This window comes from Oncorhynchus kisutch, linkage group LG3, assembly GCF_002021735.2.
Source record: "Oncorhynchus kisutch isolate 150728-3 linkage group LG3, Okis_V2, whole genome shotgun sequence".
Classification (NCBI taxonomy): domain Eukaryota; kingdom Metazoa; phylum Chordata; class Actinopteri; order Salmoniformes; family Salmonidae; genus Oncorhynchus; species Oncorhynchus kisutch.
In genome coordinates, this window is record NC_034176.2 from 50,411,627 (window position 1) to 50,438,258 (window position 26,632).

At 40.7% G+C, this 26,632-nt stretch overlaps 2 protein-coding genes across 2 annotated transcripts in view; both read right to left on the minus strand.

Moving 5' to 3' along the window:
• Positions 1-5,656, minus strand: part of LOC109884587 (rho guanine nucleotide exchange factor 28) — a 65,252-nt gene extending 59,596 nt beyond the window's left edge. The window contains exons 1-2 of the mRNA XM_031807953.1: positions 5,414-5,656; positions 4,103-4,178 (exon numbers count right to left, since the gene is read on the minus strand). Of these exons, the coding sequence (XP_031663813.1) occupies positions 4,103-4,178; positions 5,414-5,641 (304 nt within the window). The 5' untranslated portion in view covers positions 5,642-5,656. The remainder of the gene's footprint in view (positions 1-4,102; positions 4,179-5,413) is intronic.
• A 1,552-nt stretch (positions 5,657-7,208) lies between these two features.
• Positions 7,209-17,597, minus strand: LOC116360732 (rho guanine nucleotide exchange factor 28-like). The gene is made up of 5 exons (XM_031815691.1): positions 17,589-17,597; positions 16,907-17,048; positions 15,480-15,589; positions 10,230-10,452; positions 7,209-7,403 (listed from the first exon to the last, which is right to left on the minus strand). The coding sequence occupies exons 1-5, from the start codon at positions 17,595-17,597 to the stop codon at positions 7,216-7,218; spliced, it is 672 nt and encodes a 223-aa protein (XP_031671551.1). The 3' UTR covers positions 7,209-7,215.
• Between the last annotated feature and the right edge of the window lie 9,035 nt (positions 17,598-26,632).

A 26,632-nucleotide genomic window follows, 5' to 3' on the forward strand; every position in this document is an offset into this window, starting at 1 on the left:
ATAAGCATGATGATGATGATGATGATGATGATGATGATGAGGTCATACAGAAATCATAACATTTCAGACAGCCATTCAAAACAAGTCCAGTGGTTGTTCAAAGACTGCTCTATGACATACAGGTAACTGACAAAATAAAGGAAACACCAACATAGTGTCTTAATAAGGTGTTGGGTTACCAAAACAGATTCAATGCACTTTGGCATAGATTCTACAAGTGTCTGGAACTCTATTGGAGGGATCCAACACCATTTATTTGGTGTTTTGACACGAAGTACAAATGTCAGTTCAACGTCTAGTTTTGATTTACATTTTGTTGAGTTGTCAACTAAAGTGATTTCAAAACATAAATCAAAACATGTCATTGTATTTAGATTAAAAGTTGGGTGAAAAAAAGACGAAATGCCCTTAAGTTGATTCCTTTTTGCAAATCCAATTTGTTTTGGGGTTGAAATGACGTGGCAACAACGTTGGGTTTTTGATGGTGGTGGAAAACGTTGTCTCAGGCGCCGCTCCAGAATTTCCTATAAGTGTTCAATTAGGTTGAGATCTGGTGACTGAGACACACACACACACACACACACACTTTAAACCCTCTATTATCCTTTGAGACCCCTCTTTCAAAGTCACAGAGACATCTTCTTCTAGCCATGGTATTTGTATTTATTATGGATCCCGTTTTGGTAGGCAGCAGCTACTCTTCCTGGGGTCCAGCAAAATGAAGGCAGTTCTAACATTTTAAAAACATTACAATACATTCACAACAGATTTCACAACACATTAAGTGTGTGCCCTCAGGCCACTACTCTACTACCCCATATCTACAACACAAAATCCATGTGTACGTGTGTGTATAGTGCATATGTTATCTTGTGTGTGTATGCATATGTCTATGCCTTTGTTTATGTCTATTCACAGTCCCTGATCCAGTTATTTAGAGATTTGGATAACGTTTAGAGACCCTATGGACCCTTGTAATATTAGTGCACTTCATAGAGAATAGAGTACCATTTGGAACTCAAACTGGGCCTGCCCTGTCTGCCTGCCTGGCCTGATCCAGAATTATAAAGGTTTGGAGAAAGTTTAGAGAACCGAATAACCTTTGTCAAAGAAGTACACTACACAGAGAATAAGATGTCATTTTGGAACTAATGCTGAACCTGCCCTGTCTGCCTGCCAGCCTAATCCAGTTTTATAGAGGTTTAGAGAATGTTTACAGACCCTGTGGACACTTGTCAAAGTAGTGCACTTCAAAGCAAAAAAGGTGCCATTTGGAACTCACTGGAAATGCCCTGTCTAACTGCCAGGCCTGATCCAGACAAATAGACGTTTGGAGAACGTTTAGAGACACTATGGACCCTTGTCAAAGTAGGGCACTACATAGAGAATAAGGTACCATTTTGAACTCACCCTGGGCCTGCCCTGTCTGTCTGCATGCCAAGACTGATCAGGATATATATATATCATGACGTGGCCCTCTTTGGGTATAGCGAGTACCTTCCCCCTCTCTCTCCCTCTCATACACCCAGGTTCTGTTATCTCAGGTCATAAATTCCTGGAGGAGACTCTACCCCTGGCCAGGCAGTATAGAGAGAGTTTCACAGTCGAACAAAATAACTTCTTCTACACCACAGAACTTGAGAACTGAACAATATCCATGTTTTGGAGAATGTGTAAACGGTCGGTGGAGTAGCCAGCTACGACCTGGTCCGTTTTGTTTCAGGCTGTGACCTCATGAAAGACAATACAGCCACATTACCATAACTCTGTTTATAAAGGAGCCTCCGTTATGAGGTTTTTGTCTAATTATGATATAAAATGAATGAGTAAAGATTAAACTATTTGTGAAATTATGTAATGTGATTTTAAACAGTTCATGTGAGACAATTGTATTCCTTTAAAGTTTAGCTAAGTCATTGGCCTGCCCCCATGAACACAGACATGATCTGGCTCATGGGAGAGCCATTTTCTACAGTTCCGAATAAAACCCCCACCTGGAGAAACCCACTTCAGACCATGCGAACCTCGATCACAGAGGGGGGGCGAAGGTTTGAAGAGAGACCACAAAAACCTCAGTATAAGCTAAGGTGGCTTGTTGAATTCCTAACCAAACCACGTGGAGCATTGGCTACACAGGTGGAAATGGTTCAACTCTGCGACTATAAATACCGACAGAATAAGAGGAAATCTTCGATACTAATTACTAGTCTGCAGCTAGGAATTATGTCGACCTGGAATGCGAAGACAGACAACCGTCAAAACATCTATCCTATAAGAACATTTCTGAATGTCTAATTATTATATAATATATGGGGCAGCAGGGTAGCCTAGTGGTTAGAGCATTGGACTAGTAACCGGAAGGTTGCAAGTTCAAACCCCCGAGCTGACAAGGTACAAATCTGTCGTTCTGCCCCTGAACAGGCAGTTAACCCACTGTTCCTAGGCCGTCATTGAAAATAAGAATCTGTTCTTAACTGACTTGCCTAGTTAAATAAAGGTCAAATTAAAAATTAAAAAAATTGAAGATGGGACTCTGAAGTATCCATTCTAACCACAAAAGACTCCAGGGAAGCAGAGAGAAGCTTGGATGAATTTTCCAACAGAGATCCCGACGACACACTAGGCGTAAGTATATATTGATTGCAATTATTCCCAAATGAGTGAGCATTCATGTGCAAAGGATTTATCATTTCAATACAATTACCAACTGTGTAGTGACTTGTCTTTCCCGTCCACCAAGCTGTCATATCGGCTTACAACGTTCGGAATGAGACTAACGTGAGGTAAAGAATAATTAATTAATAAGAAGACTAATTGATCAGATATTAAAATATCTGAAGAGTTATATTATGAAGATTATAACTTTGTAATCTGAAGATTTTCCTTGTTGCCCCAACTTCCTAGTTAATTACATGATTAGTTTAATCATGTAATAATAATTACAGAGAATTGATTTGATAAAATAAGTCTTCAATTTAATGATGCCAAAGACACAACATATAGATGTTTGGAGAACATTTAGACACCCTATTGATCCTTGTCAAAATAGCACACTACAAAGAGAATTTGGAACTCAATCTTGGCCTTCCCTGTCTGTATGCCTGCCAGGCCTGATCCTGTTATATAGAGGTTTAGAGACCATTTAGAGACCCTATGGACCCTTGACAACGAAGTGCACTACATAGAGAATAAGATACCATTTGGAACTCACAATTGGCCTGCCCTGTCTATCTGCCAGGCCTGATCCAGTTAAATAGAGGTTTGAAGAATGTTTAGAGACCGTATGAACCCTGGGTCTGCCCTGTCTATCTGCCTGCCTACCAGGCCTGATCCAATATGTTTGAATATTCTACATCCAACTTTGAGAGGAATAGTCACTCTGGTTTAATGCATACTATTTACAAGCTGTAATGATGAGTGCAGAATTGGTTTAAACTAACACACCCAATTGCCTACTTTAGAATGAATCCCCTCTTGAGCACTAAACTCGAGCTATTGTGCAATGTATAATTTACATAAAGGTCATGAGCATAAAGATAAAGTTGCCCCACTGTGCCCTAGATAGTTTCAGACTATATAAATAAGTTAGATCCGCTTGGGCTTGGTTTACTTAGACTGGTAGTACTCCTATATCCCATTGGAGGGCAATACAGTTCAGTGATTCAAACAATCTGAGCCAACGAGAGCTTGGCTCAATCCCAACCACTCGTTCTTCTTTCTCCGGTATGGTCTCTGACTGCCCTCTTCTCAGGCCACCTAATCAAATCAAATTGGTGAGACTTCCACCTTGTCTATCAGAGGGCAAGATGGAGCTATTACCATACGGTTTACACCTGTCAAATCTAGTCAGATCTCCACAAATGTATAGGATATAGGGGTCGATTTTCGATTGGGCCCTTCTGTTCTGGCAAAGTCAGAGTAGGTTTCTCAAAGTTTAGGATTTGGGGAGTGTACTAAGAGTGGAACAGGCTGCGTTAGCTTGAACAAGCGCTTTGGACTGCATGGATTGATCAAATCACACAGACAAAGACTAATGATGCATCCTTAGTGCAGTATATAGGGCATAGGGTGCCATTTGGGATACACTCAAAAACTAAAGTACCATTATCTCCTGGTTCATCCACTAGTTCCTCTTTCTCCAGTATGGTCTCTGACTGCTCTCTTCTCAGGGCCTTGATCTAAGAGCAAAAAGATGAGAACAGTTCAATCATGTTATCATCAGATTGGCATCTATTCCATCAGTCAATTCTCTCTCTCTCCCCTTCTCTCTCTCGGCAATTACATTATTACTTACATTGTCAAAGTATACATATCGAAAAATATATATTTATATATAAATAAATGGTAGTAGACATCAATACATTAAAGCAATGGTAGTAGACCAGTGTCAACATGACTGAGAAGACACATGACATGAAAGACAAAACAAAACTGGCTGTCCCTCAGGTTGTGGCAGGAGGACACATATTTGGCTGACAAAACTGCACATTTTGGCAATTCACCCAATAAATATTTGATTTATTCCTCATATTTTATAGTTTCAAATTCTTTGTATTGAATTATAATTTTGGGAAAGAAATATTCTCTTAGGTCTGAGTATTTGTCACAGTGTAATAGGAAATGCAGCTCTGTCTCTACTTCTCCCCTGGAGCAGAGTGAGCACAGCCTGTCCTCTCTGGGCAGCCAGGTTTGTCTGTGACGACCGGTCTCTATAGCCAGACTGTGCTCACTGAGTCTGTACCTAGTCTGTACCTAGTCAATGTTTTCCTCAGTTTTCTACAGTGGTCAGATAGTCTGCCACCATGTACTGTCTATTTAGAGCCAAATAGATTTTTTGTGGTGTCTTTCCAATAGGTGATATATTTTTGTTTTTGTTTTGTGATGATTTGGTTGGGCCAGATTTTCTGAGTGCTGTCCTGAGGCTCTATGGGGTTGGTTTGGGTTGGTGAACTGAGCCTCAGAACCAGCTGGCTGAGGGGACTCTTCTCTTGTTTCATCTCTTGACATTGTAGAGCTGTGTGATGGAATGTTTTGGGGTCACTTGTTTTTAGATGGTTGTAAAATTTGATGGCTGTTTTTTCTATTCGAATGAGAAGGGGGTATCTGCATGCAGTATTTCAATTGGATGTTTGTCCCATTTTGTAAATTCCTTTTTAGAGATTGGACCCCTTACTTACTCTAAGTTGTGTCATTCTGTGAACCCCGTTCATTGCTGCTCTCAACTAAAAATGTTTTTTCAAGTCTTTTAAAATATATATGTTTAGGTGTTTAACACTATTCAGACAGTATTTAAATGAGATGGGGAAGCAGGCAAGAGTGAGAAACAATGGGAAGGGTGACGCAGGGATTGAACCCTGGTCTCCTATTGGGAGATAAACAGTGTATGTGACATTTCAATTGGAATTTTACTGACCTGTCGGAGGAAGTTGTGATCTCTCAGTCTGTCTCTCAGGAGAAGAATATCAGCCTGTCGGTTCTGCTGGTGGTTCCACTGTGGGTTCTGTCGGACAGTCAGGGTTAGGTTCTCTGAGTCGTGACAGAACCTCAGCAGATGAGAGTGGACAGCCCACACCTGGGACAGACCGGCCGGCGGTGTGGCCAGGGGGTTGGGGGGGCTGATGAAAGACAGGCAATCAATCATTCAATCAATCAATTATGCCAAAGGGAAATTTGGTTGTCAAACAGTAATCACACAAAAACAAAAAAATACACACAATTTACACTCAATTAATTTAAATGGACAGCAAACATGTTGTGATATACACCACATGGTCAACTTGAATACAGGTGGTTGACCTTAACAACCCTTATCGAATATTCAAAAATGTTTTCAAATAATGAGATGTGTCCACCAATCCAAAAAGAGGAATAGGCGGGAGTTTGACAGCCTGCCGTAATGCTTTGTGGACAATGACTCTCATTGTTAGGGCAGAGAGACAAGTACACTACATGACCAAAAGTATGCTCTTTGACACCTGCTCAATGAACATCTCATTCCAAAATCATGTTGGTCCCCCCTGTGCCGCTCCAGGCAGGTAGCCTAGTGGTTAGAGCGTTGGGCCAGTAACTGAAAGCTTGACAAGGTAAAACATTTGTTGTTCTGCCCCTGAACAAGGAAGTTAACCCACTGTTCCTAGGCCTTCAATGTAAATAAGAATTTGTTCTTAACTGACTTGCCTAGTTAAATAAAGGTTAAATAAAAACAGCCTCCACTCTTCTGGGAAGGCTTTCCACTAGATGTTGGAACATTGCTGTGGGGACTTGCTTCCATTCAGCCACAAGAGCATTAGTGAGGTCAGGCACTGATGTTGGGCGATTAGGCCTGGCTCGCAGTTGGCATTCCAATTCATTGCAAAGGTTTTTGATGGAGTTGGGGGTCAGTCAAGTTCTTTCACCCCGAGCTTGACAAAGCTTTTCTGTATGGATCTTGCTTTGTGCATGGGGGCATTGTCATGCTGATACAGGAAAGGGCCTTCCCCAAACTGTTGCCACAAAGTTGGACGCACAGAATCGTTTAGAATGTCATTTTATGCAGTAGCGTTATGATTTCCCTTCACTTGAACTAAGGGGCCTAGCCTGAACCATGAAAAATAGCCCCAGACCATTATTCCTCCTCCACAAAACTTTGCAGTTGGCACTATGCATTGGGGCAGATAGTGTTCTCCTGGCATCTGCCAAACCCAGATTAATCCGTCGGACTGCCAGATGGTGAAGCGTGATTCATCACTCCAGAGAACACGTTTCCACTGCTCCATAGTCCAATGGCGGTGAGCTTTACACCACTCCAGCCAACGCTTGGCATTTCGCATGGTGATCTTTTGCTTGTGTATGGCTGCTGGGCCATGGAAACCCATTTCATGAAGTTCCCGATTAACAGTTTGGAACTCGGTAGTGAGCTATGCGCTTCAGCACTCTGTGAGCTTTTTGGCCTACCACTTCAAGACTGGGCTGTTGTTGCTCCTAGCAGTTTCCATTTCACAAAAACAGCACTTTCCGTCGATCGGGGGCAGCTCTAGCACAGCAGGACATTTACGAACTGTCTTGGTGGAAAGGTGGCATCCTATGATGGTGCCATGTTGAAAGTAACTGAGCTCTTCAGTATGGGCCATTCTACTGCCAATGTTTGTCTATGCTTGCTCATCCCTTTTTCATAGTATACAGATGATACAGTATATAAGAGTAATAGTCAGATATAATGTCATGGTATTAAACATCTTACTGTGTGAGTAGCTCCAGAAGCTGTGTGTGCCCTCTGTTGTGTGCTAGCTGCAGTGGGGTGACCCCCTCCTCGTTGGGCAGAGTCACTGCCATCAGTCCTCCCGGCTGGCACAGCAGCAGCTCAGCCAGACAACACAGACCCCAGCGCACAGCCAAGTGAAGAGGGGATTCTCTGGGACGCAACTCTGTGGAAAAAGGTAGAGATGGAAGAGGTGTGAGGCGGAAGGGAGAGAGAGAGATAATATGCACATAATATGACATTTGAAATGTCTTTATTCTTTTGGAACATTTGTGAGTAATATTTACTGTTAATTTGAATTGTTTATTTCACTTTTGTTTATTATATACTTCACTTTCGTTGGCAATGTAAACATATGTTTCCCATGCCAATAAAGCCCTTGAATTACATTTCATTGAGAGAGAGAGGGGGGGGGGGGGTGGAGAGAGGGAAGAGGAGTGAGGAGGTGGGGAAAGAGAGAGATGGAGCATGTAAGGGAGAGAGAGAGGGGTAAAGAGATAGAGGGAGGGTGTAAGGGAGAGGGTGTAAGTGAGAGAGCGTGAGCGAGAGAGCGAGAGAGGCAAAGAGATGAGGGAGAGAGAGCTTTGTAACTTCAATTAGCCTCAATAACCAACATCCAGTGATAAGACCAGAAGGGATTTATTAGAGACCCACTTCCAACACTGCTGTTTGTCCCAATGATCTCCTCTCCTCTGCTAAACTGTACATCTCTGCTCTACTAACCTAGTTAACGCAATTTACAGTTTACCCTAATAAAGGCCCACTAACATACTGCCTGACTGGCGCCGGAGGGTAAGGCTGCCGTCTCATCAGCTTTTAACCAACCATGCTATTTTGCTTGTTTTTTTCGCGCTGTTCGTAACTTGTTTTGTACATAATGTTGCTGCTACCGTTTTATCACCCCAAAAATATTCTGGACATCAGAACTGGGATTACTCACCTCAAACTGGATGAGGAGTTATTTTTCAATTAGTTAGACATGAGGGATATACTACAGACAACCGACCAGACCCAGATCCCTGTGATTCGCTGGAAAAGGAAACGTAGGTTTTGCGGAAAGAGATAAGGATGCCTTGTGAGGATCAGGCGATGAGTGGCTAATCTGCCCTTGCCTTCCGTGCTGATGGCCAATGTTCAATCGCTAGAAAATTTATGGGACGAACTAAAAGCACATATCCTACCAATGGGACATTAACCTCTTGAAACTTTTCATTTTTGGAAAAATAACGTTCCCAAAGTAAACTGACTATTTTGTCAGGACAAGATGCTAGAATATGCATATAATTGACAGCTTAGGATAGAAAACACTCAAAAATTCCAAAACTGTAAAAATATTGTCTGTGAGTACAACAGAACTGATATTGCAGGCGAAAGCCTGAGAAAAATGAAATCAGGAAGGGACTCTTATTTAGAAAGCTCTGCGTTCCTAGGCGTCCCTATTGAGCAGTGAATGGGATATCAACCAGATTCCTTTTTCTATGGCTTCCCTAATGTGTCTAGTGTCACAATACATAGTTTCAGGCTTTTATTTGGAAAAATGAGCCAGAACGACAACAACAGTGGTCAGCTGGTGGTCTCAGAATGATTTGTGCGTAATAGACAAATGCGGCCATTGTTTCTCTCTTTCCTACTAAGAAGCCAACTGTCCCGGTTGATATATTATCGAATATATATTTGAAAAACACCTTGAGGATTGATTATAAAAAAAGTTTGCCATGTTTTTGTCGATTATTATGGATCTAATTTGGAATATTTTTCGGCGTTTCCTCAATTACCTCGACACCGGTGCCCCCAGCACATTGACACATTGACTCTGTACCGGTACCCCCCATATATAGCCCCTGCTATTGTTATTTACTGCTGCTCTTTAATTATATGTTATTCTTATCGGGATTTTCTAAAAACTTAATTGTTGGTTAAAGGCTTGCAAGTAAGCATTTCACTGTAAGTTGTACCTGTTGTATTCGGCACATGTGACAAATAAAATGTGATTTGATATGGTCCCATAACCCTACAACTGTTACTCTCCCTGGTAACACCACCGGTTGTTTGCATGAAGCTGGTACCTCAAAGGTGGTCTCAAGTCGAGGGGATAACTTTACAATATCCACTTTTTATGTTTGTAAACAACAGACAAACTATGATTTAGCGGTGAACCTCTACCACTGATTCTATATTCACTTATGCCTAATATACCCTAAATATTCAAACAGAGGGTAAGTGGGGTTTTCATATTCTGCTCACAGTGGTAATAGGCTGATGTCATAGGCTATGTTACCCAATTAGATCACTTAACTGTGGAAATTCATGGAAAGACATTTGTGTCGTTTTGCTATGAAACAGACTGCCATAACAACATTATCGCCTTAATGAGATTTGTCATTTACATTAGAGGTCTACACACACCCACGTGAAATACACACACACAGAGACAAATACACACGCAGGCGCACACGCACATGTTTATTTAACCCTGCCTATACCCTAGAGCTACTTCCAGTCCGTGAAGCTCTCCTAATCAAATAACACGCTGGTTAATTGGCATTGATGAATTTAACAGAGCTCCACATGTCATGTAGCCATGGCCACTTCCGACTGCTGGACAGCAAGCATGCAAAAATGAACTGAATGACAGAGGAAAGAGAGAAGGGATGGAAAGAGATAAAGAAAAGGGATAGAAGGAGGAAAGAAAAGTTGAAGAGTTCACCTTCTTTGGAGTCTTGGACACGGTTGAGACAAAACAATGAGAAGAACTACTAAGAATTCTGTCCAATTTTCACTCATCCAAAACAATCCCACACAATAATTCTTATGTAGCATGTGTGGATACATCTGAAACGCCATACTTGTAAATTATTTTCTTTATTGTATGCTTTAACTTAGACCTAGCAGTCAGCTCTCTATGTTGATGCTTGTATTGTACGACAACAATAAAAATGTCACATGAAACTTAGACCTAGCAGTTGTATCATGTAAAGAAACCCACTCTCACCCTCTCCAGATGGACTAGCCAGTACATTCCAGCTGTGGGGGATATCCAAGTTGGCCATGGCCAGGGCCACACGGCGGTCCATTGCCCAGCGAGAGCTCTCCTCGCTCAGGCAGAAGCGGCTGCTCAGCTCCCTGTGGTCGCTGGAGCTCAGGCGGTGACCGTGGGTTATTAGGTGCTCAGCCAGATCCTGTGGGTAGGGTTGGGACAACAATATCAAATCAATCTTTATTTACACTGAACAAAAATGCAACATGCAACAATTTCAAATATTTTACTGAGTTACATTTCATATCAGGAAATCAGTCATTTGAAATGAATTCATTAGATCCTAATCTATGATTTCTACATGACTGGGTCACAGATACCTTAACAAAAGTTGGGGGTGTGGATCAGAAAACTAGTCAGTATCTAGTGTGACCACCATTTGCAGCATGACACATCTCCTTCGCATCGAGTTGATCAGGCTGTTGATTGTGGCCTGTGGAATATTGCCCCACTCCTCCTCAATTGCTGTGCGAAGTTGCTGGATACTGGCGAGAACTGGAACACCATGTTGTACAAGTAAATCCGGTCTGGTGAGAATGCTGGCCATGGAAGAACTAGGACATTTTCAGCTTTTAGGAATTGTGTCCATGCATTATCATGCTGAAACATGAGTTGATGGCAGCGGATGAATGGCACGACAATGAGCCTCAAGAGCTTGTCACGGTATCTCTGTGCATTCATATTGCCACTGATAAAATGCCATTGTGTTCGTTGTACCTAGCTTTTGCCTTCCCATACCATAACCCCACCACCACCACCATCAGGCACTCTGTTCACAACATTGAATATGCTCGCCCACACGACGCCATACATGCTTTCTTCCATCTGCCCGGCACAGTTGAAACTTGGATTAATCCTTGAAGAGCACACTTCTCCAGGGTGCCAGTGGCCATCGAAGGTAATTTGACACTGAAGTTGGTTACGGCGCCATCTGCGGTCCGGTCAAGACCCTGGTAAGGAGACAGGTAAGCTTCTCGAGATGGTTTCTGACAGTTTGTTCAGAAATTCTTTGCCTGTACAAACCCACAGTTTCATCAGCTTTTCATGTGGCTTGTTTCAGATGATACCACAGGTGAAGAAGCCGGATGTGGAAGTCCTGGGCTGGCGTGGTTACATGTGGTCTGCAGTTGTGAGGCCGGTTGGACATACTGCCAAATTCTCTAAAATGACGTTGGAGGTGTTTTATGGTAGAGAAATTAACATTAAATTCTCTGACAACAGCTCTGGTGGACATTCCTGCAGTCAGCATGCGAACGTCAGGCATCTGTGGAATTGTGTTGTATGACAAAACTGCACATTTTAGAGTGGCCTTTTATTTTCCCCAGCACAAGGTGCACATGTGTAATGATCATGCTGTTTAATCCTTTTCTTGAAATGCCACACATGTCAGGTGGATGGATTATCTTGGCAAAGAAGAAATACTCACTAACAGGAATATAAACAAATTTGTGCACAACATTTTTGAGAAATAAACTTTTGGTGCATATGGAACATTTCTGGTATATTTTATTTCTTCACATGTTGTGTTTATATTTTTGTGAAATAGCACATTTCATACAATAGTAGCAGTGCAAAGTGCTTCACATACAATATTATATAATGATCATATTATTCCACCATAGCTGCTTTTATCACCATACAGGTTTTGTGTTTGTGTGTGTAGCAATGTGCGTGTAGCAATGTCCCACCTGAGGATACATTTTTTTCAGCAATCTATTTTCTGTGTTTCAGGGGTGCAAAATACACTTGTCACTGTATCTCGCAAAGTTGACTGTTTTGATTGATTGATTGCGACTCCTTCACACTCTTGCTTGTGCTGGTCGTTTTTACCTATTTACATTACGACCATCTAAATGTTTGTAACGACCTGTCAACACAAACCGGTAATGGCTGAAATGGGCTCAATTGGATGTAGTGTCTTTCTGTTGAATCTACAGTACCAGTCAAAAGTTTGGACAGACAGATTCTCTAAACCAGCTTCACCGGGAATTCTTTCCCAACAGTCTTGAAGGAGTTCCTACATATGCTGAGCACTTGTTGGCTGATTTTCCATCACCCTGCGGTCCAGCTCATCCCAAACTATCTCTGTTGGATTGAGGTCGGGTGATTGTGGAGGCCAGGTCATCTGATGCAGCATTCCATTCTCCTTCTTGGTCAAATAGACCTTACACAGCCTGGAGGTGTGTTGGGTCATTGTCCTGTTGAAAAACAAATGATAGTCCCGCTAAGCGCAAACCAGGGATGGCTTATTGCTGCAGAATGCTGTGGTAGCCATGCTGGTTAAGTGTGCTTTGAATTCTAAATAAATCACTGACAGTGTCACCAGCAAAGCACCCCCACACCACTGCACCTCCTCTTCCATGGTGGGAACTTATATGTGGAGATCATCCACATCTCACAAAGACACGGCAGTTGGAACCAAAAATCGAATATTTGCACACATTTATTTTTTTTAAAATGTTTTTAATTTCACTTTTATTTAACCAGGTAGGCAAGTTGAGAACAAGTTCTCATTTACAATTGCAACCTGGCCAAGATAAAGCAAAGCAGTTCGACACATCAGTCCAAAAGGACAGATTTCCACTGGTCTAATGTCCATTGTTCCTTTTTCTTGGCCCAGCAAGTGTCTTCTTCTTATCAGTGTCCGTTAGTTGTGGTTTCTTAGCAGCAATTCGACCATGAAAGCCTGATTCACGCAGTCTCCTCTGAACAGTTCATGTTGACATGTGTTACTTGAACTCTGAAATATTTATTTGGGCTACAATTTCGCAGGATCGTAACTCTAATGAACTTATTCTCTGCGTCAGTGGGTAACTCGGGGTCTTCCTTTCCTGTGGTAGTCCTCATTAGAGCCAGTTTCATCATAGCACTTGATGGTTTTTGCGAATGCTATTGAAGAAACTTTTAAGTTCTTGACATTTTTCAGATTGACTGACCTTCATGTCTTCAAGTAATGATGGAGTGTCATTTCTCTTCGCTTATTTGAACTGTTCTTGACATTATATAGACTGGGTATTTTAGGAAATAGGGCTATATTCTGTATACCATTCCTACCTTGTCACAACACAACTGATTGGCTCAAACGCATTAAGAAGGAAATAAATTACCAAAATGTACTCTTAACAAAGCACACCTGTTAATTGAAATGCATTCCAGGTGACTACCTCATGAAGCTGGTTGAGAGAATGCCAAGAGTGTGCAAAGCTGTCATCAAGGCAAAGGGTGGCTATTTGAAGAATCTCAAATATATTTAGATTGTTTAACACTTTTTGGTTACTACATTATTCCATATGTGTTATTTCATAATTTGGGTGTCTTCACTATTATTCTACAATGTATAAATAAATAAAAACCCTTGAATGAGTAGGTGTGTCAAAACTTTTGCCTGATGCTGTATATGAATGCTAAAGTTTTGTTGGGATTTAACGCACTGTCTCGACAATTACATCACAAGAAAGATAACTTTATTTTGATGAGTGTTCATTTTTTTTGTGGAATTGAAAAAACAAATAATTTAATACAGGAACACTCGGATTATAGTGATATTATGCCTGATCTCGCAAACAATGTAAGGTGTGTTTAGATAGATATAATCGAGAGCCAAGCGCGTAGATTTTTTATCTGATGGTATCCTGCCATTGACACACTTGATGAGATATGCAAGAGAAATCGACAACAACAGAAATTAATGATGCAGTCTAGATAGTGCAAGTGAGTCCAGGTAGGGTAGACAGAGTAAAGGCGCCCGCATACTAGGTTCCGTTTGCTGCTAACAGAACTTGCTTGGCTAAGCGAATTTCTGTGCCTGGGAAATATTCCTGTCAAACCTTTTTCTGCAGTGGGCTAAATCAGGGTCCCACAGAGTGTTTCTTGGTAGTCTTAAACAAATCTACTTTGAAACAAAAGAATACACCTCACACACATGGTTATGGGCATAAAACAATAAGACACCTGTACCATGTCAGATATATAGTGGAAATGTATAAAATTTTGCATCCCACTTTTATGAAACCATTTCACATACAGTAGAAACACTGGATTGTCAGTGTAAAAAAAAAAGGAAAAGTTGATTAATTACAAAATTATGAAAATATGAATAACTTTTCACCCATAAGGCCACTCGAGGGTGATTTGCTAATATGACTGCGGGAAACGGCTCTAAGAAAATGAAAAACATGAAGAAAACCCCTCCGCAATATTATGGTATGTCCCTCTTGAGACGATGTAGCAACAACATAGCCAGTATACACTTCCTCAAAATAGTCTCAATTAATCTTAGCTAAATCAAGAATTCTGTTATTCGTTTTGAAGTTTCTGCATAGGTCTTAGTAGTGCAATTTTACATCTAACTGGTGAAGTATTTCTCAAGTAAAAAAATGTGCATGAAAACTAGTCTCTCGTTGATTGATCTCTCATTGACAAACACTTAATTGAAGGATCCTGTCCACAGTTCCCACCACTACTAAATCAAATCAAATTTAATTTGTCACATACATGTGTTTGCAAATGTTATGTAGCAAAATGCTTGTACTAGGAGTAGTACTGTTGACCAATCACCGGTGAAGGTGCCCAGACTCAAGCTGCCGAACTTCGACTTGCCTCAAGAAAAATTTTTGTGTGCGCGACCAGCCGGAAAAAAACCTGCCGAACACCAAAACGAACAAATACATCACAAAGTGTAATCATAATATAAGCGACTGGGAAGCATGTGACAGGCTTCAGTGTTTGGTGTTTTGTTCCGCCCCTCTATGTTAATTGATTCACCTATGCAAATACACACCGTATGTTTATGCAAATTATGCACCTATAATTGTCTATATTTTTACACACACACAAACATACCTGGTACAATAAGAAAATGTATATACAGTATGAGTACATTCTACAAAAAACAATAGTGACATTTTACCTGAAATGAAATACCTGAATTCCCACCAAAATCCCTGAACTTCATTCATTATTTCTCCGAGCCAGTAAAATGTTTTATGTGCTTCAATTCAGTCAATATCTGCTGGATAATAAAAGTTGATCATTTTTACAAAATTCAGTTTGGAGTATCTTCATCCAAATGTTCCAACCGTTGCATTTATTATAATTGTTTTTAAAACCTTTTAACAATTTCAATGACTGTTGCTAGTGTGTGTTTGTGTAACTGTGTATGTTTGTGCACATGCTCGTGTGTGTGTGTGTGTGTGCCAACCCTACCTGGGCGTCGTCCTGGACGTACTTGAGCCTGGACCCTCCCACACAGGTAAAAGGTGTAGTCTCTGAGTAGATGTAAGCACAGACTGAGACAGTCTCAGCCAGGTTATGACCTACAAAACAATGGGAAAGGATGTCACACCAAGGTGTTTACAATGGTGTAGAGTAGTGTTTCCCAACTCCAATCCTCGAGCACATATTTTTGTTGTTTCCCAAGGCAAACTCACCTGATTCAGCTTGAGGGTTTGATGATTAGTTGACAAATATAATCAGTTGTGCTTGTCCGGGGCGACAACAAAAATGTGTACTGTTGGGGGTACTCGACGACTGTAGTTGGGAAACACTAGTGTAGGGTGAAGTTGCAGCAGGTTAGCGCTTTTCATCATGAATCTTGTTCTGGAGGCAACTTTGCAGAGTGGTCACTAGCTGGCACAGTAACAAAGTAATAAAAACAGATTTTAAACATAACCTTAACCATACTGCTAACCCTAATGCTTAACCTTAACCTTAAATGAATATCATTCATTTTTACAATATAGCCAATTTTGACTTTGTAGCTTGTCCATCTAGGGTAAATTGCTCAGTTCTGCTTCAAGGACAACACTCATCCCAATAAACGTCAACCTGCTAAGTTGACCCTAGACGTGGATCTTCGGTCGGTTTAGAACTTTCCTCAAGTTTAGGATCAGCAGAGGGGAAGTTGATCCTAGATCTGTCCCTGGGGGAAACTTTGTTGAGAAAAAGCATTTACAACAGGAGGCCACACAAGGTGCAGGCCTTTGTTCAAGCCCAGCACCAACACACCTGATTCAACTAATTAGGCTAGATTGAAGAAATAATGTCAGGTTTGCTAGTGCTGAGATGGAGCAAAAACCCAGGGGTGGTAGTGTAGTAATGTGTATTGTAGCCAGCCAGGGGAGAGTTCACAGTTCTCCAGGGGTCTCTCCATTGTTGGTGTTGTTTTTGGGGTGCTGAGTCTGACTGTTTCCCTCCTGAGAGAAAGCTGATAAGATAGTGCATCCTTCCATAGCCCAGTCTCACATGCAACATACTGTATGTGTCACAAATGGCTCCATATTCCTTAAATAGTGCAGTACTTTTGACCAGGACCCATAGGATTCTGGGCAAAAGTAGTGCACTAAGTAGGGAATAGGGTGCCATTTGGGAAGCAGTTATTGTGGTTGATCCCCACATGTCATAGGGTTCACTCACACACAGGTCATAGAGATGGTCATAGGTCATAGGCATCTTTACGATGGCAGTTACACACAACACACTCACACCCCCACCCACCTCTTCCTCCCTCTCACTTTGGGGTGAAGTTTCTTGTTTTTCCTCCCCAATCCTAACCTTAACCATTAGTAGGGAAATGCTAAACTGAACACAGATCAGTGTCTAGGGACAACTTTACTCTACACCGTTTCTCTCACCAGGCACGATGAAGCAGAGCATGACATCGTTCTGGGCTCTGATCACATGGGCAAGCGTAGAACCTTCTAGAACGATGAAGATCTCTGCCTCCTTTGGCAAGGGGTCTGGGGCCTGCAGCAATGCAAACACCTTGGCCTGCCCCTGAGGGGAGGGGTAAGGGAGACGAAGGGGGGTTGGAGGTGGGGAGAGGAGAGGTTGAAGAGAAAGAAGGGGGAAAGATAGAGACAGGTATTTGATATGATCAAATTACAGTTAGGACGATCTAGTAAAGATATACACTAAATCCTACCTCAGCATACTTTATGAAGACATCTTTCCCCCCAACTCAATAAAAAGAGGAATGTTCCAGTCTCTGATCTACCCTGATCTTCACAGGCCAAAACACATAAGACCACTGATCTGGGAGCTGTGCGCCAAATAACTAGAGATGTGTACACTTTCACATTAAACCTTAGATTGATGTGAATGGTATATTTGCATGAAAATTCAAGTTGTCTCTCAAGTTTCGAGTCATTCTTTGAGACCTATAAGACAAATGGAGAGCAACTGTTTAGGGCTTGGTTGTCTTCCATTCTTGTCAGGATAGCTCCTGGATTTAAAGGTGCATGAGATACAGTAAGACACAGTATAATTAGCCAAATACATTTAAACTCAGTTTTTCTTCCTTGTGTCATGCATTACTTGTGTCATGAACCAAGTAAATGCCCAAAACTATAATTTGTTAACAAGACATTTGTGGAGTAGTAGAAAAACGAGTTTCAACAACTCCAACCTAAGTGTATGTAAACTTCCGACTTCAACTGTATATACATATACAGAACCAGTCAAAAGTTTGGACACACCTACTCTTTCAAGAGTTTCTCTTTATTTTTACTATTTTCTACATTGTAGAATAACAGTGAAGACGTCAACACTGTGAAATAACACATATGAAATAATGTAGTAACCAAAAAAGTGTTAAACAAATCAAAATGTATTTCATATTTGAGATTCTTTAAAGTAGCCACTCTTAATGACAGTTTTGCATAATTCAAATCACATAGAGGGCTTAGGCTGTAACATGATAGCAACCAAAGCCCATGTACTGTATCTTCAAAATGCTTTAACTGCTTTATTATCCAAATGTAAAAGCATATACAGTACTGTATTTCTTCAGCATCTTTTTGCTTTCGTTAATAAAATAATGCTAAAAATACTCAAATACTTTCAAATGCACAAGGTCACGTTGTACAGTGCCATTATGGCTATTAGCAGGGCTATATTTTTGCCTTTATGGGCGGCACACAATTGGCCCAGCGTTTCTCTGCCCCTAAAAACAGAACTAAATATGTTGACCTTTGCTAATATTATTCTTGCCTTTATTCAGATTACAGTTGCTCTCTTTTATTTTTAAAAAAACAAAATAACCTCCAAAATATCATTATATATTATCAAGTTGATAACACAGTCATATAGCCGGCACCTACATAAAGCTGAGTGACTCACTCATTCATGGCTTTGGATCAAAATAAATAAGTACCAACATTCTTTTTGATATTCTTTAATAAATACATGTTTTGGTTATCCTGATCTGGACACCATGTACAGAATCATAATTGACCATTATGAGCTATTAGCAGGACAATAAACCTTTACCAACACCTCTCTGTATTTTGATCATTTGTGGATGGGGCCTCCCCAGTGGCACAGCTGTCTAAGTCACTGCATCGCAATGCAAAATGCGTTGCTACAGATACCCATGCTGGCCGCCACTGGGAGACCCATGAGGCAGCTTATGGTTTTAATTTAGAATCCTCCAAACCTGCTATATGTAATTATTGGTGGAGAGTCACATTATATTTTTTCGATATACTGTAGGCCAACCGTAGGCGACATGAGTCTCACTAGTGTTGAGTAATGTGCTGTTAAGTGGTGTATGTCTTGTTTATTTTAAAGAGCATATTGAAGTTAGAAGCAAATTGGATTTGAAGCAATAGCCTACAACCATTTTAGCACTGTTTTGCGCTGCTCTGAGACAAGCATGGGGACTGGTCTTGATAAATCAATGAGATTTTTACTTTCACTGAATCTCTGTTTGGGTATTGGTTAGACTATAACTAGAAAATTAAGGTGTAGAAATGATATGCTCTTAGTGTAACCTTTATTTAACTAGGCAAGTCAGTTAAGAACAAATTCTTATTTACAAGGACAGCCAACTCCTTTCTCCCTGTCGGGGGATTTAACCCCAGTCTCCCACATGCCTGCATTCTCTAGTACAGCCACTATTGAAGGCTATCAAATGCTTCTCAAAGATGCCCTCTGGTGGTCAAACTAGCACTAACTAGCATTAATGGTACGAGTGGTTCAAACTTAAATAACGTGCCATAGAATTCTGCAGCACCATTCAAACTGCGTCGCAGTATGCTGCAACTTTTAAAGGACGAACCACTGTAGGCTCCAAAATATAACTTTAATCTTCAGATGACCATACATTGTTGGTTCATTCACTTGACTCAGTCTCAGAAATCCACAAAAGGCTCTAGAACCAAAACAATCATGATTAGACTGATGTTGCACCCAATGGCACTCTATTCCCTATATAGGGCACTACCATAGGCATTTGGTCAAAAGTAGTGCACTGTGTAGGGAATAGGGTGCCTTTTGGGAGACGGCTGAGGCTTAAGCTAAGCTAATAGACAAATTTGATAATTTGTTCAAAGTGACCAAAAACTGGTAAATCATTACCAGAATAAAGTGCTTTTCTTCGTCATATAAGTTTACTAGCAAATAAAACACACCTTAGTAAATAAATGATTAACTTTTTTAAATGAACTTTTCAAATTTACTAATGCATAGTTACATTAAAGTCAGTGCGTTGATAGACTGGAAATATTCTGTACAATAGAATGTAATGTTTACAAGGGATGTTAAAAATCATTCTTGAGCTAAGAAACAATACATAAAATATCTCCAGCGCTGAGGATTGCAATAAAAATCTATTGAATTTTAGCTTATCAATGAGTTGAAAGCTAGAATGTTGCATTAAATATTGCAAATGCAAGTTTGGAAATAAGAAGTCTGAGTATGACAGTAGTTATACTGTATGCAGTGAAGTCCTCAACCCCTCACCTTTCTTTGACCTTACTCAGGGAGATACGAGAGGTATTGATTCAATCAATATACCCTTAACTTTCTATCAGTATTCCTTGACTATTTCCTCAACATACCCATATCTTTGCTCTCATGAAGGGTTGCAATGAAAATGAATTCAGCAGATCTTGAAGAGCAGTGGATGCGCTTCTTTATTCATAAAAACCAACACGTTTCGGCCCATAGTCTTTTTTAAACCTTTATTTAAGAAGGCAAGCCTTCATCACGGTTTTTCTTGAAGACGGCTAATGGCTGAAAAACATAGTTTTTTTATCGCTATAGAAGCATTGTTTTATGAACTTCCACTAGCCTCAAAGACTTTCTGAATTTCCTTTTCAGTTTGCTCCTCAGTCCGTGGATAACAAGGTAGCGTCAATGATCACTTCCCTCTCACAAAGGGTTAAACGCTTGAGACAAAACTTTAAACATATCAGTTTTACGAAATGGATTCCAAAATAATACATCTCCACATAACGCACTACTTTTGACCAGAGCTATATGGGCCCAGGTCAAAAGTAGTGCATTATTTAGGAAGCCATTTGGGCCGAAAACATAAACTTGTGTATGGTGATAAACATCATCCCAGCCTCAGACCTTCTCAAAACCTGCCAAAGTCACAGAGGGAGGAGAGGAGACCCACTCTCCCTTCTCTCATTGTTCACTCCAACACAAACCATTTTGTGGTGGACTTAGAAAATATAACAATAGACGGGAATTCTAGTTCGAAACCATGTCCCGGCCGTCTGCAAATTTAGCTGGAACCAGCTCTGAATATTAAAAAAAAAATGGTGGTGGAACACAACTCAATAATGGGACATACTCACATACAGAGGCACCTCTCTTCTGCTCAACTCCATCCCCACAGAATCTGACGAGAGAGAGAAACACACACACACACACTTTAGTGTAGAAATAGTCGGAATGTGAATTTTAGACCTGAATGTCCAACCATTCAGGAGATATAGGTTGTCAAAGTTGATAAGTTTTGCATAGCCCATCCCATCACTTGTTCAAATCAACATGAGTGAGGTCAAAAAGGTGATTGATTTCATGTGGAACAACACACAGACAATTAGAAACACATCCCACTATATCATACAGAAGATAGACGTGGAATTGTTGATGTACAACATCAATATACATTTCTGTTAAAATATGAGGGCAATTTCAGTATTATGGACATTACTGAATAGTTAGGCTGAATATAGTATACAAGGTCAGGCACCACACTCTAACATGTATTTTTTCTGCTTTATATGCAGTTCCTGTCAAAGGTTTGGACAACCTACCCATTCAATGGTTTTTATTAATTTAAAAAAAACTATTTTCCACATTGTAAAATAACACGTGGAATAATGTAGTAACAAATAAAGTGTTGAACGAATCAAAATATATTTTATATTTGAGATTCTTCAAAGTAGCCACCCTTTGCCTTGATGACAGCTCTGCACACTCTTGGCATTCTCTCAACCAGCTTATTGAAGTAATCACCTGGAATTAATTTAAATTAACAGGTGTGCCTAGTTAAAAGTTAATTTGTGGAATTTATTTCCTTCTTAATGCATTTGAGCCAATCAGTTGTGTTGTTTTAATTTGATATATTTTTATTTGACCTTTTATTTAACTAGGCAAGTCAGTTAAGAACAAATTCTTATTTTCAATGACGGCCTAGGAACAGTGAGTTAACTGCTTGTTCAGGGGCAGAATGACTTGTCAACTCTGGGATTTGAACTTGCAACCTTCCGGTTACTAGTCCAACGCTCTAACCACTAGGCTACCCTGCCGCCCCATCCCTACCTTGTGACAAGGTAGGGATGGTATACAGATGATAGCCCTATTTGGTAAATGACCAAGTCCATATTATGGCAAGAACTGCTCAAATAAGCAAAGAAAAATGACAATCCATCATTACTTTAAGAAATGAAGCTCAGTCAATCCGGAAAATGTCAAGAACTTTGAACGTTTCTTCAAGTGCAGTCTAAAAAACATCTAGGGCTATGATGAAACTGGCTCTATTGAGGATCACCACAGGAAAGGAAGACCCAGAGTTAGAGTTAACTGCACCTCAAATTGCAGCCCAAATAAATGCTTCAGAGTTCAAGTAACAGACACATCTCAACATCAACTGTTCAGAGGAGACTGCATGAATCAGGCCTTCGTGTTCAAATTGCTGCAAAGAAACCACTACTAAAGGACACCAATAATTAGAAGAGACTTGCTTGGGCCAAGAAACATGAGCAACTGGTGGAAATCTTTCCTTTGGTCTGAGGAGTCCAAATTTGAGATTTTTGGTTCCAACCACCATGTCTTTGTGAGACTCAGAGTAGGTGAACGGATGCTCTCCATATGTGTGGTTCCCATCGTGAATTATGGAGGAGGAGGTGTGATGGTGTTGGGGTGCTTTGCTGGTGACACTGTCTGTGCTTTATGTAGAATTCAAGGCACACTTAACCAGCATGGCTACCACAGTATTCAACAGTGATACACCATCTCATCTGGTTTGTGCTTAGTGGGACTATAATTTGTTTTCAACGGGACAAGACCCAACACACCTCCAGGCTGTGTAAGTGCTATTTGACCTTGAAGGAGAGTGATGGAGTGCTGCATCAGATGACTTGGACTCCACAATCACCCAACCTAAACCCAATTGAGATGGTTTGGGATGAGTTGAAACGCAGAGTGAAGGAAAAGCAGCCAACAAGTGCTCAGCATATGTGGGAATTCCTTCAAGAATGTTTGAAAATAATTCCAGGTGTGGCTGGTTGAGAGAATGCCAAGAGTGTGCAAAGCTGTCATCAAGGCCGAAGGTGGCTACGTTGAAGAAACTCAGATATAAAATATTTGTTTAACACTTTTTTGATACTACATTATTCCATATGTGTAATTTCATAGTTTTGATGTCTTCCCTATTATTCTACAATGTAGAAAATAGTAAAAAAATAAAGAAAAACCCTTGAATGGTAGGTGTGTCCAAATTTTTGACTGGTACTGTATATAAAAATTAAGCTTCATCAGTTGAATGTAGACACAAATACATATATATAAAAAATATTACAATCTTTCTGAAATACTGTAACAAAATATGCAAATGAGACAATATGCTTGTGCTTACACAGCCAATCCACTTTTCTGAATTCTGAATATTTGGTATGATTTCATTTTTAAAAAAGACTACAGAAGGGTGTACTCAGTGATATAGTGGGTTCTATACACAGGTGTATGCCGTATCCACACTTTTTGTCCAGTGGGCATTGCATATAAAATATATGACGCAACATGTAAAGTGATTGTTCCCATGTTTCATGAGCTGAAATAAAAGATCCCAGAAATCTTCCATAAGCACAAAAAGCTCTAACATCGCTGTTAGAGAGCATTTCTCCTTTCCCAAGTTTCATGACTGTCCTGTGAGGATCAGAGTGGGTCAGATCAGCTTGGCAATGACTGACAATAACCAGACCCTCTCTCGCCCGGAAAGGGGGGGGAGTTTTGACACCTCCACCCCGGTCATAAATTTAAGCAGTAGAGAACTTTTCCCTCTACCCGTTTCAACCAAAGGAATGCATTTGTCTCCAGAGACTGTTGACTGCCCAAAACTCTAAAAGTAGAAAATTCTAACATGGGGAATGTGGGAAATGATCAGTGGAGGACTATGGAAAACTAATGTCATATTGTTTTTCATTTTGTAATGTTATAAAAAAAACTGTATGGACCAAATACTGTAACTTGGAAAGGATACCCCTTTATCTGTCAAGTTTTCATCCAATATGCTGTGAATACAATAAGAAAAGTGATTAAGGTATTTGTGTTAAGATAGGAATGGGATTTTAGTTTTGTAATGATATAATAGTTTTTGATATCCATTGCCCAGTAACTAACTAGCCACGCTCAGAGTGAGGTCATAGAGCTTGTCAGCATGACGGAATGGCCCTTTTTTACCAAGAGTGTATAAAGTCTGTGAAGAGGAATCAACTTTTAGACCAGGAAATGTGAGGTGTAGAGCTACATGTTTTAAATTGGTCAAACTCTGAACCTCAACACGAGGTGAAAAAAAAACTCACCTTCCTTTAGACCAGAGAGACGAAGAGCTGCAGCTCATGTCCATCGTGGTCTGAATCCTGAATACCAACACGAGGAGGAAGCGTCGAGAAGCTCATCTCAGACAATCACTGGGACAGCTGATTAGCGGTCTTAAGTCAGATATCGAGAATAAGTGAGACTATCCTACAACGCTCATCACCAATGCGAACCGTTGACATGGCTGTTGACATCACTCTTCCAGAGTGAACAACATTAGCCTTGCCCTATTAAAAACACTCACACCTAAGACCTAAGATTAAGAAGTGTTTACTTGCATAATGCTGGAAAGGGTTACAAAAGTATCTCTAAAAGCCTCAGTTCATCAGTCCATGGTAAGAAAAATTATCTATAAAAATGGATAATGTTGAGCACTGTTGCTACTCTCCCTAGGAGTGGCCATCCTGCAAAGATGACTGCAAGAGCACAGTGCAGAATTCTCAATGAGGTTAAGAAGAATCCTAGAGTGTCAGCTAAAGACTTACAGAAATCTCTGGAACATCCTAACACCTCTGTTGACGAGTCTACCATACATAAAACACTAAATAAGAATGGAGTCATGGGAGGACACCACAGAAGAAGACACTGCTGCCCCAAAAAAACATTGCTGCTCATCTGAAGTTTGCAAAAGTGCACCTGGATGTTCCACAGCACTACTGCCAAAATATTCTGTGGACAGATGAAACTACAGTTGAGATGTTTCGAAGTAACACACAACACTGTGTGGAGAAAAAAAGGCACACCAACATCAAAACCGCATCCCAACTGTAAAGTATGGTGGAGGGAGCATCATGGTTTGGGGCTGCTTTGCTGCCTTAGTGCCCGGACAGCTTGCTATCAACGACTGCTATCATCAACGGAAAAATGAATTCCCAAGTTTATCAAGCCATTTTGCAGGAGAATGTTAGAGTATCTGTCCGTCAATTGAAGCTCAACAGAAGTTGGGTGATGCAACAGGACAACAACCCAAAACGCAGAAGTAAATCAACAACAGAATGGCTTCAACAGAAGAAAATACGCCTTCTGGAGTGGCCCAGTCAGAGTCCTGACCTCAACCCGATTGAGATGCTGTGGCATGACCTCAAGAGAGCAGGTCACACCAGACATCCCAAGAATATTGAGTAACTGAAACAATTTTGTAAAGAGGAATGGTCCAATATTCCTCCTGACCGTTATGCAGGTCTGATCCACAACTACAGAAAATGTATGTTTGAGGTTATTGCTGCCAAAGGAGGGTCAACCAGTTATTAAATCCAAGGGTTCACAGACTTGTTTACACAGTGGATTCAGTAAAACGTATAATTGTGTGTTGTGAGTTTAAGCAGACTGCTTTTGTCTATTGTTGTAACCTAGATGAAGTTCAGATCAAATTGTATTACCAATTTATGCAGTAATCCAGGTATTTCCAAAGGCTTCACATACTTTTTCTTGCCACTGTACAGTCGTGGCCAAAAGTTTTGAGAATGACACAAATATACATTTTTAAAGTCTGCTGCCTCAGTTTGTATGATGGCAATTTGCATATAGTGCAGAATGTTACAAATAGTGATCAGATGAATTGCACTTAATTGCCAAGTCCCCCTTTGCCAAGCAAATTAACTGAATCCCAAAAAACATGTCCACTGCATTTCAGCCCTGCCACAAAAGGACCAGCTGACATCATGTCAGAGATTCTCTCGTTAACACAGGTGTGAGTGTTGATGAAGACAAGGCTGGAGATCACTCTGTGTCATGCTGATTGAGTTCGAATAACAGACTGGAAGCTTCAAAAGGAACGTGATGCTTGGAATCATTGTTCTTCCTCTGTCAAACATGGTTACCTGCAAGGAAACACGTGCCGTCGTCATTGTTTTGCACAAAAAGGGCTTCACAGGCAAAGATATTGCTGCCAGTAAGATTGCACCTAAATCAACCATTTATCGGATCATCAAGAACTTCAAGGAGAGCGAAAAGTCCAACAACCGCCAAGACCGTCTCCTAAAGTTGATTCAGCTGCGGGATCGGGGCACCACCAGTACAGAGCTTGCTCAGGAATGGCAGCAGGCAAGTGTGAGTGCATCTGCATGCATAGTGAGGGGAAAACGTTAGAGGACGGCCTGGTGTCAAGAAGGGCAGCAAAGAAGCCACCTCTCCAGGAAAAACATCAGGGACAGACTGATATTCTGCAAATGTACATGGATTGGACTGCTGATAACTGGAAAGTCATTTTCTCTGATGAATCCCCTTTCCGATTGTTTGGGGCATCCGGAAAAAAGCTTGTCCGGAGAAGACAAGGTGAGCGCTACCATCAGTCCTGTGTCATGCCAACAGTAAAGCATCCTGAGACCATTCATGTGTGGGGTTGCTTCTCAGCCACGGGAGTGGGCTCACTCACAATTTTGTCTAAGAACACAGCCATGAATAAAGAATGGTAACAACACATCTGCCGAGAGCAACTTCTCCATCCAGGAACAGTTTGGTGACGAACAATGCCTTTTCCAGCATGATGGAGCACCTTGCCATAAGGCAAACGTGATAAATAA